Source organism: Hippoglossus hippoglossus, chromosome 19 (assembly GCF_009819705.1).
Source record: "Hippoglossus hippoglossus isolate fHipHip1 chromosome 19, fHipHip1.pri, whole genome shotgun sequence".
NCBI lineage: Eukaryota > Metazoa > Chordata > Actinopteri > Pleuronectiformes > Pleuronectidae > Hippoglossus > Hippoglossus hippoglossus.
The window spans coordinates 12,973,154-12,993,369 of record NC_047169.1 but is presented as its reverse complement, the minus strand read 5'-3'; the positions used below and the strand labels follow the sequence as shown (position 1 = coordinate 12,993,369).

At 41.4% G+C, this 20,216-nt stretch overlaps 2 protein-coding genes across 2 annotated transcripts in view; both read right to left on the bottom strand.

The window, feature by feature from the left end:
- Positions 1–976: 976 nt before the first annotated feature.
- Positions 977–9,450, bottom strand: foxl3 (forkhead box L3). The gene is made up of 4 exons (XM_034570222.1): positions 9,317–9,450; positions 3,820–4,053; positions 2,433–2,601; positions 977–2,173 (listed from the first exon to the last, which is right to left on the bottom strand). The coding sequence occupies exons 1-4, from the start codon at positions 9,322–9,324 to the stop codon at positions 1,700–1,702; spliced, it is 885 nt and encodes a 294-aa protein (XP_034426113.1). The 5' UTR covers positions 9,325–9,450; the 3' UTR covers positions 977–1,699.
- A 333-nt stretch (positions 9,451–9,783) lies between these two features.
- Positions 9,784–20,216, bottom strand: part of fam20cb (FAM20C golgi associated secretory pathway kinase b) — a 51,340-nt gene continuing 40,907 nt past the window's right edge. Inside the window, exons 4-11 of the mRNA XM_034570221.1 lie at positions 18,849–18,941; positions 15,249–15,364; positions 14,072–14,252; positions 13,360–13,469; positions 13,099–13,180; positions 12,645–12,704; positions 12,320–12,470; positions 9,784–11,073 (exon numbers count right to left, since the gene is read on the bottom strand). Coding sequence (XP_034426112.1) covers positions 10,957–11,073; positions 12,320–12,470; positions 12,645–12,704; positions 13,099–13,180; positions 13,360–13,469; positions 14,072–14,252; positions 15,249–15,364; positions 18,849–18,941 — 910 coding nt within the window. The 3' untranslated portion in view covers positions 9,784–10,956. The remainder of the gene's footprint in view (positions 11,074–12,319; positions 12,471–12,644; positions 12,705–13,098; positions 13,181–13,359; positions 13,470–14,071; positions 14,253–15,248; positions 15,365–18,848; positions 18,942–20,216) is intronic.

Here is a 20,216-nt window from a genome sequence, read left to right as displayed (position 1 = left end):
TTGCTGGGGGGCAGTTCACATATGAATGTTAAAAACCCACAGATCGATGAGGGGCATTTGCAAAGGAGGCATAAGGTGTGTTTAATTATAATTGCGTCTGGGGTTCGTGTGTGTGTGTGTGTGTGTGTGTTTGTTGGGGGGGAGGGGCTGCTGCTGTTGAGGCTGCTTGGCGGGGGGGGGGGGGGCTCTGTATTTAAATAAGGTCACATTTCGGCCTCACCTTGCAAGTGTTGTGCTATATTAAATGCCACTCATGTTAAGTGTGTTGAAACTCCTCTGATGTAGTCAAGACATAATATAAAGGTTAAATTGAAAAATGTCCCTTCAGCAGCTCGGGCGCACGCCATGATTGATCTCCCCCCCTCGCACAGGCAGCAGGAAACGTTACAGGCCTCCGTTCGGTTCGGCTTCTCTCTAAGTGTGTGAATACAGTTCGTTGTAATGAGGCCTGACGGGATTAGAAATTTAAGTGTCAGTCAATCAGGAATTTGAAAGGTCAATGAAAAGAATTTGCAAAATGTGGGAGGTGGGGGAGGGGGGGGGGGGGGGATTGGAATAATTGAATTCAGTTGGAATAGGCCTTTTTTAAAGAAAATACTAGTGGTAGAAAACACAGGTAACACCGTCAACAAAGGCTCTGACCTGTGTGATGTGTAATATGTTTATATATTGTTGTGTGGAAATGGATTTAGTTCTGAAGGTCTATATTTACCTCAGCCAAGGAGGTGACGTCTTCAGACAGTTTGTTTGTTTGTTTGTTTTGTTTGTTTGTGAGCAGGATTATGAAAAAACTACTTCCACAAAACTTGGTGAAGAAGATGAGGTGTGGGTCAGGGAAGACATTTTGGTTTGGATCCAGATTAGAGAGTGAATCCAGGAATCTTTTATAATTTTCTTCAACATTGTAAGATAAGATCTCTTTGTATTTATCAAATTTTTTTTACAAACTTTTTCACTGATTTCACAGATCGATGAGTATGTGAAATTTGGTGCAGCTTGATTGACTCTGAGGAGACTGTTGGGCTTTACTTTTAAGGTGTTGACTTAAACATGTCATATTTGTTGATTAGGCGCTATACAAATAAATTGAATTGAATTGAGTTACTGACTTTCTTGGCATTCTAGTAATGTTTTAGTTTCAGTTGAATAAAGTTTTAAGCAGCAACAAAGCAGATTTTTGTCTTTTTTTTTCCTGATAAAATCATTATTATCAGAATAGTTTAAATTCTAAAGACCAAATGAACAGGGGACAATGATGTGACGACACGGACATGAACATAAACTCTTTGTTTATGAAGAACTTCATGTGACCTGAAGATAAATCAATAAATCCAATAAAACATATGGAGTTAGCTTCACAAATATTTTAAACACATCATCCTCACAGCTCCTGTGTATTTACATATATATACATTTATATATATATAGATTACCGTAAACCTACAGTCTACGTCAGCACTGGACACTGCACTAACAGTTTAATAACAACATGAACACTCCACTGTATTGTTCACATTTGAACTCTGACAGCATGATGACTTGATCCCACCGTACTGTACCTCTTTATTTGTTCCTCATGTATATTTTAAAGTCTGTAAAATTCCCCTCGTGGAATCTCTCTTGTCTTTGGATGTCCTTAAACCTCCCAGTTTTGGACAAGTCGTCAGTTTAGTCTCTTTGTTTCTTTCCTCTCATGTTCTCACAGAGTCCAGAAGTGCAGGTTCATTTGCTGGGACTCCAGAACATGTAATGGCGGCCCTGTGGGCCCTATGTGCACGGGGCCGTGGGAGGATCTGAACCCAGGTAGGGGTGGATCTGGAGTGGACAGGATGTAGTCAATGCTAAACTTGATCTCCGACTCGGGTTTCCCCTGCTGGGTGGGGTTTGGGACGAGGGGGTTCTGCTGTGGACCCGGCCTCGGCCTGTCAGGGTTCAAAGGGCAGAGGGTGGAGTCAGATTCTGGGTGCCGGGCTGCGGGTACGTGTCGATTGTTGTGGCTTTCCAGAGGGTGGAAAGGGGTTTCTCCAGAATCACGGAGGCCGATTTTCATGTTCCTCCTGCGCCGGCGACGCCGAAAGTTTCCATTTTCAAAGAGGTCGAGCATGGATTCACAGCCAGTGGCAAAAGTCCAGTAGTTTCCCTTCCCCTTCTCATTGCCCTCTGTCCGAGGAACCTGGAGAAATAAAAAACAAAAACGTATTAATGAAGAAAACATTATTATTACTGTCTAAAGGAAAAAAGAACATTATAAAACAATTGTATTACATCTCTGCTGATGAACAGATAAAAAGGGGAAATAAACTTAAGATTAATTAATATTAATTCATGAGGTATAAAAGGTCTTTTGGCCACATTTCTTTCATTAGCCATTAAAACACTTGAACATCATGTTAAACAGATCTGATTTCCCAGGGTGCCCCAGGAGTCCTCACCTTGATGAAGCAGCTGTTGAGAGACAGGTTGTGTCTGATGGAGTTCTGCCAGGCTCTCTGGTTGGAGCGATAGTACGGAAACCTCTTCATGATGAACTCGTAGATTCCCGACAGAGTGACACGCTGCTCGGGGCTCTGCTGGATCGCCATGGCGATCAGAGCGATGTAGCTGTGACACAGACATGAACAAGGTCATCAGCTACAGGATCTGAACCCTTGTTTTTTTCATGAATAATTTTTCTTGACCAAAACACAGTTTTTTGAAAAACACAAATAACAAATTTCTCAATTTTCTAAAGATGACACAATTTGAAGGCTACCACTTATTATGAAGAAATGTTTTATGTTACATATGTTACATATGGTATGCATTAATATATAAATATTTAATAGGCTTTTAAATCTACATATATACAAGTTGTTGGACAAATTTGTCAATTTTAATATTTTTAAATCAAGTGATTTACAAAGAAATGTTTGATATCATTATACGTTCCAGAACACCAGACCCTATGAACAAGCTGTTGTAAAATAACAGTAATTTAAACAGATTTAATTTCATTACAAGGATTAAAAGATGCTGTGTAAAATCAGCTGTCAACACCAGGCACAAACAGAGAGCGAGTGTAAATCCATCGACTGTAACCGTGTGTCTGAGAACAGCAAGTAGAAGTAATGCAGGATTTTCTATAACAGATTTCTGAAAATGTCATCAGCTCAAATTGTGTTCAGTAGCAATTTGTATAAAATTAGGATAATTCATGAAGTAAGTGACAAAACAACGATGAGTTTTTTCTATGTATCAAACAGAGCCAAAACACTGGGGCAAAATTAATGAGGATGAAATATTTAGAAAATTATTTTGAATTTAACTTTAGCTTGATTGATGTGTCTATAGTCACAGTAAAGTAAGCTTTACTTTATGTATTTACTGTTACAAAAATCTACAATTATAACAAATTAAATTATAATTAAAACAAAATGAAAAACAAACAGCAAAAGAAAGTGAAATTACTCATTATTTACTGTATGGTAAAAGAATTATTGAAGAGGGATGACTGCCAATATAAGACTCAAAGCTTTGGTTATTGTTTTAAGAAATAAAATACAAAATACTGAAATGATATCATGAATTGTAGTGGGTGGAAAAGGGGAAACGTGATCTGGTAAAACTGACATAAGCTGACACCCAAAATCTCTATGTTCTCCTTTACCAAATTAAAAGATAAAAAGTATGTTACGCTCATGATTAAACTACTGATACACAGGGCCTATTAAATGTGTTTATCTGCACTAGTGGGTAAAGTGAAGTGAAGTAAAGTGAAGGTAAAGTAGAGGCTCAGCAAACGTTACAGAAGAAAGAAAGGAGAAGTGAAATCCTCCGTACCTGTACGCAGGTCTGCACATCTTCTTGTCCTCGTCAGTGCTGGACGAAGGGTATCCGTCCCCATCGTAGTTGAAGCAGTTGAAGGGGTAGTGAGCGTTGTCAAACATTTCTCCACTGTGAGGACGTGTGAACTCGGCTGCTGTGGCTCCTCTGACTGTCCCGGCCTGAGCCCAGCAGCAACACCTCTCTCCTGCTGCTCTGCTCAGCTGACACACACACACACACACACACACACTCACACACACACACTCACACACAGAGCTAATGACGGCTGCCCCTCCAGCCCCCCTCTCCCCTCCTCGTCCCAGCTGCAGGTCTCAGGACCCCCCCTCTCTGAGCTCCGTGAACTCTTGAGCTTGTATTTTTGCCATCCACATGAATTTCATATTTTGGTCAAGATTTTTTTTATTTCAGTGCCTAGTCTACTCCTTTTAGCACCAAAAATGCTGGACAGTTTTGAATTAAAATCTAATCTTTAAAAGGAATCTACTTTCTACATATTTTAAGTGTTGGAAAAAAGAACTTAAAACCTTTTCCTACAATTTTACACCATGAAATTGCTCTCTTTTAAGGCCAGATCCTGCACTTGGTACTGATAAATTGTAATAAAATAATCATAATAATAATAATAATACACATAAACAATTAAGAGAACACAAATCAAAACAAGAGAAAGAAAACCAGCTCATAAAACAGAATCAAATGAAGTTACACACATAATAAAAACAGTATATCTATAAATCAAACATTTATAAAAGCTTCACAATAAAAAAATATGTTTTAAGAAGATATTTGAAAGACACTAAGGAGGTTGCCTGTCTGATGTCAATATGTATGATTCCACAGTCTCAGGACTTTAACAGGAAAGACCCAGTGACCCACAGAGGGGTTAATATGCCCTTGATGTATTTAGGAGCGAGGCCATTTATTGCTTTAAAAATGATGAGTAGAAATTTGACATTTATATTCATTGTTATGGGCAACTAGTGTAAATTAATTTATTTTTTAAATACGTTGCAGAAAAGGAAAGAAATCCTTCTGAATGAATGTCTGGAATATTCCCTGAAACATTGTAGGTTTCTCTTTAGTGCTGAACGGTCAAAGTAAAATAAAAAGCGTTATTCAGCCACACCCTCAGCTGTTACACTCAGTAAAATCCTTCTTTCTCTCCAAAGTGCGGAGTAAAAATGTGAAGTCTCGCAGACAGGAAGTGCTCACGTGCAGAACATGTGGCCTCAGTGCATCAGAATGATTGTGGGCTGGATCAAACTGTTGGTGTGTTCAGGCTGAGCAGGAGCTGTTCTGATTTAGATTTCTAACATCAGTCTGTGTTTACAGATGAATGAAGGATATATTCAGACCATTCTCAGATCCAGTATCGCCTGATGTGACACTAATTCATGATGGAAGTGTGTGGGTGTGTGCGTGTGAGGTTTTGTTTTGTTTGCTATTATGTCACTGTGTGTGTTAATTGTGACTTGCCAGTGGACTGCAGGTGATAATGTGATAATTAGCCTTGTGTGGTAAAATGCATCAAATGGTAACATTCATGTTAAGTAGTGTATGCAAAATACAATAAATAAATAAAAGAATAGTTGGGGCGGCGCAGTGGTAAGGTGGTTTGCACTGTTGGTTCAAATCCCTGCTGGGGTCTTTCTGTGTGGAGTTAGCATGCTCTTCCTGTGTCTGTGTAATCTAAAAAATGTTAGCTCTTATACCAAAAACTACATTTCCCAGAATACAGTTCAACAGCATGGACACAATTTCCCTGAAAAATAACTAAATATTTCAATCTATAGCCTCAGTGATGTATTCAATGATACATTTAGCAGAGCGACCTGGACTCAACTAGTCTGCTTTCACAGTAGCTCCTCCTCCTCCTCCTCCTCCTCCTCCTCCTCCAGCGGGATTCTGGGTGGTCTCGCCGTGCCCGCAGGCCGCCTTCATGTGTTATTCTGCTTCTTTTTATAGCCTAATCTCTCCAACTGTACTTAAAACAGCTCAGCCCAAACCAACAAACAAGATCCTTTGCATCTTTGTTGTCTTTTTCTCCCTGTTAACTCTTTGGGGTGTGTGTGTATCCACTCTGGCAGACGTTTAGTCAACAACGGGAAGTTTTGGAGATGCTATCTATAATGCTCTATAATAGCCATAAATTGTTTCCGTGTCTATAAAACAGGGGGATGTGTATTTTGAAGGGCTCTTAACAGGGCAATCGGAGGCCTCCTGTGGGGCGACGGAGGCCGGGGAAACAGCCCGGGGTCTGCCGGGCCTCTGTGTGTGGCCCCGCCGGTGCAGAAGGGGAGACGTGAACAGAGGCTGAACACTGGTGCGACATGGAGACATTAAAGCGGCGCTCTGTTTGTTTCTGATGGGGTAATGAAGCAGCTAAAAGGTCAATGCTGTGCTCAATTTTAGGTGCAGGCTCAGAGTTTAAGTGGCTTCATTAAAACTGCACCACATCATGAAGTACAAGAACTTGTCTGGCATCACTGCTCTCTGTGTCCTTCTTTCATCATTATATATATATATTTATATATATATGTCACATTTTTCAACCTTTAAAGTTTGTAAGACAAGTGCATTTTGAAAACAGGAAGGATCTAGGGAATGATGATATCATGTTGCATTATGGGAAGTGTAGGATCCAGTATTTTTACCAATTGGAGACGTCCTGGAGGCCTAATGGGTCAATGCTCTATAACTGCAACGTCAAACACCAATATCAACCTTTTCTTTTTTATATATAAAATACATTTTTTTTAAACTCACATTTGACAAGGTCTCAACCTCACTATTTAAAAGGCCTTGAGGTTATGTCTGTTGTGTTTTGGTGTTACACAAATAAATTCAATTCATTTAAATTGTAACATGTTGTTCCTTTGCTTTACAGAGGCCTTGGGTGCAGCCTGTTATTCAACTGTTTTCTGAAATTAATAATGTGTGTGATTCTGAAATGTACGAAGTTTGTTCTCTGCTATAAAGAAATTTCGCTTTAAATTTCATTACATTTGATAACATGTTCTATGTTCTATATCTTGCTGATAATACGTGTTTCCAATACAAGATATTTACTTGTAATGAAGCATTTTTCCAACATGGAATTCCTACTTTTATTAGAATTAAAGGACCTGAATAATTCCACCTCTGAGTTCAACATCACTGAAACACCTAGCCACAGATCAAGAGGACAGACTTAAACAAGTTCTCTGTCCTGTCCCGTTCCAAGAAGGACAGATTCTTATATGAAAGAGTGAGAGGGATCAACACAGAGCAGCAGTGCAGAGGAGAGGAGGAGAGGAGGAGAGGAGGAGGTCACAGTATCAGGCTGGTTTGAACTCAGATCTGATAAGAGCCTCTTGTCTCGCTCCCATGACGAGGCTTCCTCTGGCGTCCTGTCTGCGGCCGGCCTCACTGATTACAGCCCTCGGTTCTCCTCTGGTCACTCTCTGTCCCTCTGATGGTTGTCTCACACATTGCTTCCTCCATTCATAGCCTGCCGTGTGTGTGTACGTGTGTTTACGTAAACCAACCAAGTAGCTTTTCTGGGGGCTGTTCTGCGAGGAAAGGTTATCAAAACACAACAGTGCGTTGGGAGCTGTAAATATGCTCGTGCACAGAGCTGCAGGGGCTGAGGGCCGTTTGCACTGCACTGTGCAGCCATCCTCACTGTGGGCCACCGTCAGATTACACCGGAGCGCCACAGACCAGACGTCCTGAACAGGCCTCGGATCACCTGAGTATATACCAACAATTCTGCCTTAATGGGTCTGTTGTGTTTATCTTGGTCAGAGCTGATAGCACGTTGTAGTTGGTTGTGTATCTATTCCAAGCTGGCTAAATAAATCCTGTTTGAATTTGAATAATTTCCCTCAGATGGTTGGGTGACATTAGTTCTCGTCCGTTTTTCTTTGGAAAAGCTAAAACTTTTGTTTCCGGGAATCCAGTCATTAGATATTTGATCGTGGGTCAGATTAAAGTCCACCTCCGCTAAAAAAAATGTGTTTTGCTCATTGTTGCTTCACTTAAATTCTGTGTTTAATGTTTAATTTCTGACACTATAAAGAGTTTTTCACATTTACCTTTTGAGCGTGGAACATGTTTCTGTGTCTGTTTTAAACCTGTGTCAATGATTTTGCGGTTTCGGGGATGAGTCGAGGTTCAGAAGTCTGATGAGGGAACTTGTGTGAGTGTCCAGTGAACTCACACTGAGACTGAAATTGATAAAGACAAATCTTGTGCTCGGCTGTTTAAAGTTTTTAAGTCAAATATTTGCATATTCATAACATGTAAATCAGACAGCACATTATTATTCTAGGCTAAGTTATTTTTTAATATAATTTAAAAATGTTTATATAACATATCTTTACATTTTTTCACACAAGTATAAAAAAATATATAAAATCTTTAATTAACAATATGACCTGATGCTTTACATCTAATGACTCCTCAAAAAAGATACATAAACATAAGACTGGTAAAACAAAGACTGTTAAAGGAAATATGCAACATTTTGAAATGAGAACATTGATTAAAACATCAGTTTACCAAATAGATCCTCGTCCTGTTCTGTCAACCCTCTGCAATTTGATCCTGTGGTTCAACCTAAATAATTCCTGTTACATTCGGTGTATTAATAGGTTTCCTCGGGTGTTCAGAAAGGTGCCATTAGGGAAATAATTATGATGAATATTCTTGTTATGATTAATTTAAACTTGGTGGAGATATTATTACCTTTTTTCTTTGTTAGTTACACAATAACTGCTGGAAAGATTAGGATGAAACTTGGTGGAAGGATGTGAGTCAGTGAAGGAAATTCTGGTGTGGATCTGGATCAGGGCCAGATCCTCGAATTTCAATGTCAGATATACTTTTTGACCATTCTGCCATTAGTGCTGTTTATCTCTATCCTGTTTTGTGCCAATTACCTTTTTCTTTTTTCTTCTTTTTTTTCCTCGTGGACATATGTAGAGCGTCCTTGGGTCTCTTGAGAGGGGCTTTATAAATTCAAGCTATTATTATTTTCTATATATTCATGTAAATCCCTGAAAGTGTGTGAGCTGTGATCACTGGGAGCTTGTATCAGACTGGATTCCATGAGACTGGAGGAGCAGTTGAACAGTTGAATGAAGGAGGAGGCTCAGGTCACCAGACGAGGTCAAACAGGGTCAAATAAGAACTTAACTGGATAAGTTTACAGACAATTACAGATTGAAATAAATCTCAAATATCACATTGGCTGCAGGTTGTAAGATGTTGAAATCAATGGCCGTTATCATCTCTTAAATAACCTTAAAACACACCTACACACACTCATGTAATTCTCCTGCTGAAGAAAACATGAGAGACACTATGTTATTCTGCTCATTTTTGTTTTATTGCACTTTTAACCATGATGCAAAGAAATGAACAATAAAATCCACAGAAACGATGAGTGTGATGAAAAGAAAAAGCAGATCATCTAAAGGTTCTCCATGGATCCCCCCCCCCCACACACACGTCCATCCACGCTCACCTGACACAGGACGATGGAAACTTAGACTGTAGAATAAAACCCTCATGGAGACAGATGAAGTCAGCACACACACACACATTCACACACACACACACACACACACACACACACACACACACACACACACACACACACACACACACACACACACACACACACACACACACACACACACGTAGACCTCAGGGTCTTATCTCGTACCTGGGAGAAGCTCGAACCTTTCCACTGTGAAACCAGACATTCAAGTATTTCTATCATTGCACAGGCACTAGATTTTTCCTACTGTATATATTAACTTTCAGCCGGCGACTGAATCACTGACGCCAACAGTTCGCCCGTCTGCTGTTGGCGATGAATGAAATTTACATCCTGAAAAATAATCTCTCCACAACAGCAACATCTGGACATCAAATATATTACAAAGAAAACAAAAATATAAAAACTTTTAGGGTCACATTTGGCTCGTGGTACCAGAAACGTCACCTCCTGTCAGTTGAGTGGAAAGAAATAGAAACAGAAAAGAACAGTAGTTTGGATTAAATGTTGTAAACAGAGGCACAGACTCGCTCTTCTGAATCTTTCTCATGGTGACTAGAAAACAATTTGAAATCAGGTTTGATATTTGGAAACGGGTTGAAATATGGAGAGGGGTCATTTTACTGACAGGCACAGACCTGGTCGCTACTTTTGCACATGCTCAGTTTGCCCTCTATTGGACAAATGAAGAAGTACACCTCTCTGATGTCAATTCAACAGCTCTTATTGACAGAAAACCTCAAACAATAAATATGGATTTTAATAAATACTCTCTCAAGGACATTTATGGGCAAAATTAATCAAATCCAGGAGTAAACCTGCACTCCAATCAAATATTTCCTTCTCCAATACCAATGGTAGGAGCTGAAACAGCTCAGCAGAAATAGAATATATAAAAAAAAAAAAAAAAACGCAACGCAATAAAACATTCTGCAGCGAAAAATCAAAACGTCATTTCGATAATTAAGACAACAGGAAGTTGACCTCCTCCTCCTCCGTGAACTGAAACACTCGAAATACCAACGATACTTAGAAACACGTGACTCAGCTTGTGTTGAGGGGGGAGGGTCAGGAGGTTCTCCACAAGTCCCTCAGAATTCACTGAATTCAAACAAAGGGTCCCGGACAAGACAGAGAGAAGGCGTCTCTTGCGAGACTGGTTTGGTAATGCTGCGGTGGGCCAGTGGGTGCTGGGGTCTGCCGTGGTGCGGTGATGCTCTCCTACACTACAGTCAGGGTTGGACACTTTAAGGAGTCTGGGTGATGTGGAATGGTTTCTGTTCCGCGCGGAGCCCAGATTCTCCGCTGCGTTCCTCGCCTGCGTCTCGAGCTTGGTTCGTCAAAGTCCAGTCCTTTCCAGCAGGCCTCTACTTCCACGCCGCGTGTTTTTTTTTTTAAATCTCAGGCAGGTGGGCTTCCTCTGTCAGTTCAGCACAAACCGAGCCCTCTGAGGAATTCAGCACAGATGGAGCTCATCTGTGTAACAGGAAGCCAGTTCAGTTTAAAAACAAAGGCTGGATCTGCTCCGTCCAGCCTCCTATCTCCAAGTGTTCAGTTCCATCCAGGGCCCCCCACCCCCCGGACAGCTACCTCCGCCGCGGGCCGGCGTGAACGTGGTCTTTCCCCCTGTCCCCCTGGAGGTCGTCCTCCATCACGTAGCTGTAGCCCTCCTTCTCGATGCACTCTGACAGCACATTCAGCACCTGGTGACACGAGACAAGTCTTTTTTTATTGTTTTGTCCCCATCAGAGGTCAAACAGGCTCCTGGCACTTAACGGCCTCTTTAAAAGACACACTGAGTGGCGAAATTCAATGAGACGATTTATGCCACGCTCTTGCCTGCACAGTAAGCAGCCGTTAAGTTCAGAGTGCATAGAGCTAGTTCAGCTACAGAGCTGAACTAGCTCTAATTAATGAGGTTTAAAGGTGCCGGTATGTGACTCTTTTTCTGCTGTGGACAGCCACAGCGGAATAGTCTATGAGTCTATTTAAATAGTCTATGAACACCCAAAGGATAATCATGATACATCAATACAAAGAAATAAATAACGTATAAACAAGGTGCAAACAACAAAAAAAAACATTTTTGCAATATTGCCTTCACTGGACGAGATTTCCATTTTCTTTTTTTACATTCGGTCTTAGCAGAACAGCTTCCCTTTAACATCAGGCTGCACTCTATTTCCGCTGTGGACAGCCACAGTGGGAAAAGAGTCACGTACCGGCACCTTTAAACCTCATTAATTAACACATTATGTCATGTTTGTTAAGTTTGTTGTAAAAGAGTCAGTTTGTTGTTTTTTCGAGGTTTGGGTGGGTGAATTCTGTCACTTCTGGCTAGCTGTTTCCCCCTGTTGGCAGTGTTTGTGCTAAGCTAAGTTAAAAAAAGGCTAAGCATATTCCCTAGTATGTTGAACAATTCCTTTAAAGTTCAACTAACAATCATTACGTCTGGAATTTTCACCCGTCTGTTGTTTGTCAGCAAGATTACAGGAAAAGGAAAGGAGGGATTTCCACAAAACTTGGGGGAATGATACGGTATTGTTAAAGGAAGAAGTCATAACATTTTGGTGCAGATCTAGATTTTTAATCACTTTCTTTAACTTTTTTTGACATTTTCCCTGATTTCCCAGGGGATGATTCATGAACTGTTGGGCCTTGGTGGAGGTATGAGCTCTTCTGAGCGCCAATCTAGTTCGTCTGCCAACCCCTTTTCTTGATTTCCTGATTAACTGATTGATTGTTTGGTCTTAAAATATAAGAAATATGTGAAACATGTCAAAACAATTTCCCAGAGGTCTTCTTTAGAGACTCTTTTTTTGTAGTTCTTAAAAAAAAAGTAAATCAATTAATCAGTAGACTCGTTATTTCAGCTCTAATTTATTGATCAAAATAAAAATAAAAAAAACATTGTACAGGCACATTACAGAATGAGTATGACGCACTGACCTGGCGTATTCGTCGGTCCATGGCCTCCAGATGCGGCAGGATGAGGATGGGACTGAGCCGGTCCCTCACCAGGGATTCTGCCATGAGCGTGGACAGCTTGTATTCTTCCTTAGCCAGCAGCTGCAGACGCAAGTGGGTCGACTTCCTGACCCTGCAGAAAGAGAGCGGCTTTATAGGCTCTGCAAAACTGATCATGTGCATACAACATATCACAAATGCGAATCCTGCTTTTATTTTACTCTGGGGGGGGGGGGGGGTAAAAAGCTTCACATGGAGCTTTCTTTATGTCTCCTGTACGCTGCCATACTCCCTCAGAGGGCCTCACCTGCAGCACTGGGTCAACGGCACCAGGATGGAAATCTCATCGTGGGAGTGCTTCCCAAAGCTGGAATGACAAACAGATAAATTTTATGTAACGTATAAGATCACACTAATGATTTTTTTCTGTCTATGCAAAGGAATAATAGAACCTTCATTTCAAAATGCTCAGTTTTACCCCCTGACATATTGTAGATATATGTACTGTATATGCATCTGAAGTACAATATCAGTTAGATATTTAATCGATTAAAGTGATGCATCCATAACTCACCCAACACATTAAGGTTAGTGAGTTTCTTTTGTTATAAAGTTAGCATCAGTGCACACAGAGATCACATGCATTTATTCAGGAAATCCTTTGCTTGATTAGATATTGGACATCATCTTCGTGTCCTGCAGTAGAAGCAGGAAAGCTGCAGCGCTCTTAAAGACAAATCACATGACAGTGTGGGACGTACCCTCGGCCGTTGTCCAGATGGATGATGAAAGTCTCATTTCCAAACTTTTCAAATGTCTCATAATGGTGGCGGTCCATGTTTCCTGTATTAGAATATAGGTAAAACAACAAAGTGTGTTAATGTGTGTGTAATGTGGCTACTTATATGTTACATACTGCATATACTGTATATACATATACTGCATATATATAAATTATTCAGCACTAGAGGAAATTCACAGTTTGGATCTGTAGTTAAACCACGTGAGACGTGCTGACTCACCCATGAGGAAGTCAAAGATGGTCATGTCCATGATGTCCAGCAGCCTCGTCCCGCTGTCGTACGGTGGCGTCTGTTTGACCTCCTCGCAGTAATCTGGGTCCACCTCCCACCTGAAGAAACAAACAAACAAACACTGAGTGTCAACATTTTACATTTACTAGAATTCCAAGTGCTTTCTTGCATGAACAGATGTGCACAGTCTGTGTTACTGTATTTTGATGTCAGTCAGCTTTTTAATATGCAGGGAAAAAAATTGCCAAAATTTAAATAAATAAAAAAACGAATAAACGACTCAATAAAATATAAATAACCAAATAAATAATAAATACTTGAATAAATAAAGGCTGAAATAAATAATTGAATACACACAAAATAAATACAGCTCTGTGATGATAAATCTATATATTTGTGTTTTTATTTATTTAGGTATTTATACAATTATTTAGTTATGTATTTATTTTCTTTATTTATTATTAATTCCTTTATCTCTTTATTTGTTCTTTTTTTATTTTTTAGCCCTTTCAGCCCCTGGATATTGACACACAGATCTCTTGCTCTGCTCTCTTCAATCAATCAATCTTGAGTTATTGCCGCCGGTAATCGTCAGTGAGTGTAATAAATACCCTCCGGTGCCACAGGCCTCCACTGCGCCTGCTTCTATTGAGTGTCAGTAAACGCAGCTCTGTCTAAAAGCGCAGGACGGATCTCTTACTCTGCCTTCTTGCGTTTGTGGTAGGAGCGTCTCCACGGGTTCCTCCAGGTCTTGCGTTTGGCGAGGGCCAGGTCCGGGAGGAAGGCCGCCAGGGATCCCTCGATCTGGTCCGGTTTCCCGCACAGAGCGTGCTCGGTGGAGCAGTAGTACGAACACTCTCCGTAGAAACACACGTTGTTGGCTGAGAATCGAAGAGGAAACACACGTTGTTTGTCGCTGCTTCGTTGACCCACTACAGACTGACATCCTTTGAATCAAATCTATTATTCTACTGAGAGTTAAACAATCAAAATGGGACTACTCTCTTTCTGTCCTCGAAGGAATTTATACCGAACACCCTCTTTGAACACGATTCAAACCACCTGGGGACATTCAGGGACTTGTATTAATTGCTGAAATTGTCTGTAATTTGAATCCTCTGAGAATTCCCCCTCTGTATGATATGCAAGGTAAAAAGTTGCATCCCTAATTAACTGTAGCACTCTGGTGCAAGCTAAAGACCCCTGATAATACTAATCCCATGCAAATGGATATCCCGGGAACTCAGGGCCCTGAAGAAGCTCTGCTCGACATAATGAGCAGGAAACCATTATTCTTGCTGGACTGTAGTGTCTGCAAGAAACGGGGGACTGAGCTGAGATCATTTTATTATTGCTTAAGATCATCATAGTGTGGAGTGTGGCTCCATCTGTTTCTTGAAAATGCCTATAGAGTACAGGAACATAGAGCTGATGCGTGCTTCAACAAAACTCTGTCGTCCAGGTGCTTGGTTTCAAAATGTTTTCCTCCTCAAATACAAAATGAAAAACTTTGAAAAGGTACTTCAAACATACTACACAGGCATAACCATAAGTAAGAATATAAACACAGTCAAAGACTATTGTGCTCTCTAACTATCTAACAAGCACAGGCAGCATATTATAGTATTTAACCAATTGGAAAACCAGCGCTGACTGCAAATAAAATAAATATTGAGCTGTAATTTAACTATGAAAGCAAATTAAACATATATTTGTTATATTTATACTGTTTTGCAAATGCCCCTAGCACTGAGTGTTCCCCACTGTTTGTGTTGCACAAAATTAAAAGGTGTAGAACTGATTTGAATTGGTGGGTGTATGAAAAATCGGGTTCAAGTTTATTTTCTTCTGGGTTTGTCTCTGAAAGCCATCATTACCTGGTGAGATGAAGAAGGTCCTCCAGAGTTTCTTGTCTCGCGTGACGTCTCTGATCTCCTTCGTCATGTTCACCAGCCTGCCGGCCACAGGGGGCACGCGGCGGAAGTCCAGGATCCTGCAGGACGGAGACAAACACTGAGGGGTTACCTTCTGCCTTCGGTGCAGAGCAGAGGTTTTTTCAAACTTCCAGGGGAGTGCAGGAGAAGCACTAACCCCCTCTGTGGAGTCTCAGCTAAATATGAACTAATCAGAAATGATTAACACATCTTTTTGTTCAGTGTGACCTACACCTTCACAGGCGATCAATATCTCTGTTATCACAAACAAATATAGACCACGGCGGCTCGAGGAACTCCCACGACACACAGAGAACTTCTCTGTTCTCCTCATCCATATATACAGTATATCACACCACTATAACAACCTGTGCTGACACTCTGGTCTCTCCTCTGTCTAACAGGGCAGACTGCCTCCTACTCTCAGTCTGGATCTGTCTGCGGTTTAAAAGGAGTTTATATCATTGTGGGCGCTGGGTTTCTCTTTGTAATATTGTAAGGTGCTTTGAGATGATGTATGCTGTGATTTGGAGCTAAATAAATAAAACTACACCAAACAAAATGGAATTCATGTATACAAATTAAAAAAAAGAGCTTAAACTTCCAGAATTTGCAGTAAAAACCTTTTGTTTTAAATTTTTGATCAGTATCAAAGTAACTCCCATGAGTACAAATCAAACAGGATTTTTCCAATAGCTGACTAGACATTCTTTTAATGATGAAATGTTGCCAACATTTCCAGAAGCCAGTGAGGTTTGCCTCAAAATGACACATCTACACATTAGTAACATAATCACAGTAGATGTCAAAATATCAGGATAATGATGCATCTGTGTTTTTTAATTATCGGCTCTAACCATGAAACTTGCTTTGCTTGATGTATTTTCTTTAAATTAAAAATAGTTTTTTAAAGTACTGAACAACAACTACAAGGACAATCCATTTGTTAATGTGGGAAAAAACAAAATTTCCCCAGAGATGGAAAGTCCCTGTCACTGACAACAGGGGGCACTGTGACACAAGTAATGTCAACTCCATGACATGGTGGTATAGGCTCCCGGTGGTTTGTATTTGGCTGTGATTTTACACCAGACACATATTTTAACTTCCACACATAGGTTCCTGCTTTATGGTCCTTCATGGTATAAAGTTTGCCCATGTTGGGAATTTACATCTATGTTCTACTTCTGGAGCATATTGTGATATTGTGTTTGCATTATTTGAATATTTATGGGCATGGAGATGGAGGGAGGGAAAAGAGGTGAAGAAAAGTCGGCTTGTTTAATGAAAGATAGCGTGGCTGTCATCCCGTGTGCGTGCCACATGCCTATTTTATGCATGTGTAGCCCCCTGTCGTCAATCCCATGCAGCTACAACTTCAGCTCGGCCTCTTTAAAAATTGATGCCCCTGACAACACCTAATGGCCACGGCCCGAGGGCAGAGAGACACAGGAGGAGAGGCTGAGATTAAAGATGGAGGCAGGGGAGTGAGAACTGAGCGAGCAAGACGTGGGGAAAACAAGGTGGAGAAAGGGAGAAATAGCGAAAAGGGGGTCGGCCATTAATCGAGAGCCCGTGGTACAAATGATGCCATCGAGTATGGTGGCGACGGGTGAAGTGAGACAGACGCACAGAGTCATGTGTCTTTCTTCCTCGCTGTCAAACAGATAGAAGGACGCAGGATGGAGCGCTGTAGAGCAGCGTCGGGCCTGCTGGGCCTGCTGCTGTAAAAAGGAAGACGGCTCCCCTCAGATTCTTTCATAAACCTTATTCCCACACTGGCCGTTAGAAACTTGTGTTACATTCAGAGTGGGACAGAGAGGCCGGCTAAGACTGAGCATCCAACCCTGCTGTAAAGTGCATAAGACCCCAGTGGGTGTCATGGATTTGGAGCGATATGATTTACTATTTTAAGGTGATATTGTGCCTTGTATTGTCTGCACATTTGCTGGCTACCTAATGCAGCCAAGTGCACTTCCCATTTCAATCTAATCATTTAATTAATGAAGCCTAAAGCTGTGCAGCCTATACAATAAAAGACAGTGTGTCTCTGTGGGTATTTGTGCACACGTCTGTGCGAGTGGTGCTGCTTTGAAAAGAGCCTGTGTGTGTCTGTGGGCCCCCTGGGAGGCAGTGTAGCCTCAGCCTCTGCACCAGCAGCTCTGTAGCCAGGCTCTAATTTAGAACAGACAAAATAAGGGGAAAAAAAATAAAGCGCTGCTTTTGGCAAACCCTGCCTGGCTTATATTTAGAATGGGCACAGGGCCTTTCATGCCTTTGGTTTCCTCCTCTTCGCCTTAACCCACACATATGCCTGGAGTGTGTGAGCGCGTTTGCATGTGTGTGTGTGTGTGTGTGTGTACAGAGGAGGACCAGATGTGTAGCAGACTGGTGTATAGAAAGCTGCTGCTAATGCAATTGCTGGTGAACTGTGTCATTTTGCCTGAAGCGAAAGCAGATTCAACATCCCTATCCTCTGTTGGCCCTTTGTGTGTGTGTGTGTGTGTGTGTGTGTGTGTGTGTGTGTGTGTGCGTGTGTGCGTGTGTGACCTCAGTATCATCTTGTGTCACCAGCATTCACTACAACACAATCCCTCTGCTCACAATTACACGGAGCCACGGTGGCGTCACCTTGACTTTAACAGCGACGCCGCTGCTGAGACTCATTGCTTTCTGTCGTCGATCAGGGAGCCTCATGAGCTTTTTCTCTTTCCATTAAAGTCTCTCCGGCAGGCGGGCAGGCCCGGCCATAAAGGGTTAGCCTTGCAAAGGCAGTGAAGTCAGAGAGTGTGGCGGTTAGCAAAGCAAGGAGGCTGCAGTCATTGTTCAGTCAGATGCTAGCTGCGGGAGGGAGGCATTTATTCTCTATGACTCATGGTCTCTCGGAGCTCGCAGCCTCTACTGTACGGGCCCGGCTCACAGCGCTCGCTGCGTTTGAAAGAGAGACGAGCTTCTGAGGGATGGCCGCGGCGGAGAGGAGACGAGCATCTACAAGTAAGGGCGCGGAAAATCTCAAGCGCTCTGACGGCAAAGAGGAGAAATGGGTCTGCTCTCAGTTGGGCGTGCACACACATACTGTATCAGTGTTACTACACAGGAGGGGACACATATCATAAAGCTTTACTGTCGCACACAGGTACCGAGCTCTGGCCCTGCAGCTCTGCTGAGCTCTCCAGGGCCTGTGCTCCTCCTGGGAGGTTAATGAGCTGACACAGAAAGAAGCACGTTTGCAATCAGGGAGGAACAGAAACCTGCAGGATGCCGGCCCTCCAGGACGGAGGGAAGAAGAATTATTTGATTATTACATCTCATTATTTATTATTTGTAATTTGATTATTTAATTTATTACATTAATGATTAGTTCAATAATGTAAAATGATTCTACTTTATTTAACTATTTAACTGAAATTGCTGTTTTCGTTTAGTTAACCTTCATTTAGCTTCGTGTGCCAAACTATCATCATTAGTTCCTTAAAATTGTACTACACACACACACACACACTCACACACACATATCCACTGAACAGGCTTATTTTCACCTACTTGTCCAGATGGAAGGCAGCGACCTCAGCGTTGTGCCTCTCAAAGTCAGAGAAGTAGAAGAAGTCTGGCGGCGTCTCCTGCTCCCGGGTCTGCCTGCGTGAGCAACAAAAGGAAAAAAAGGCTTAGAGGTTTGATATAACTGCAGCGCAAAGCCGACAGTCAGCAATATGCTAAAGGAACAGTGTTAACCTCACAGCGCGACATGAGAACATAGAGCAGCTACCACCCTTTATCCTCCTTATAGATTGATGTTCCAATTATATCCTCAATTGATTGATAAAGCTTTAGAACATCCGAAAACAGTAGAAAACCCAAAGACATGTCTTCAAATTACATGTATTTTTCAGACTAGCAGTCCAAAAGCCAAATATATTCAAGAAATAAAGTAAAACCAGAGGGAATAAATCACAGTTTAAGAGATGTTTTTGTCAGTTTTGCTTTAAATATGACATCAATATCAATGGTGGCTTTATTTTCTTTGAATCAACCATTAATTGACCAATAATTTTATAATAAACTGATTTAATTTGAGGTATGTGGGTCTTAATTTCCAGCAACGCATAGAGCAGCAGATCTCACACTAACAAGAATTCATTACCTCCGCCAAAGAGGTTATGTTCTCACCCCCTGTCCGTCTGTATGTTTGTTTGTTTGTAAGCAGGATTACACTGAAACCACTGGACGGATTACCACCAAACTTGACAGAACGATTGCGGCATGTGTCAGTAGAGAACCCATTACATTTTGGTGCATGTCAGGATAAGAGAGCCGATGTAAGAAATGTTGCGAGATACAGTGTTTTTCAACCGTTTCCATTTTCCCAGGGATTACATCGTTGATCTTGACGAAAACAAATCATCCATTTGATGACATTTGATTAAATTTAAGGGACTGTTGGTCCTTGGTGAAGGAATTCTAGTTATTCCTGTATATAGAATAGAAAATCTGTATTGTCCACTTATGTAGAAATTAGAAACGGATAACAGAGCAGACAAGGCACATGACAGAGACAGTTCAAACTCCCACGAGTGTAAAAAACACAATAAACACCATAAAACAAGCCCGAAGTAGTAAACTAGAATATAAACAGCTCACAAAATACACATTGACATTGGCACAATGTGACATCTTCACTTTTGAGTGTCACTCAAACAGCAGCCCGGCTCTACACCTGATACTGCCAACAGCATTTGTGAGCAATAACCAAGGCACGATAAAGTGAAGTGTCCTTGCCTCGCAGGGAAAAAAGCCCTCGACTGAGTTGTTTTGTGGGACAACAAAGACAGAGAGGGGACGAGTCAAGGTCAAAGACTTCCTCCTGAAGCGTCCACTCCTGTTCTCGATCTGTACCTATTTCTGTCCGGCTCT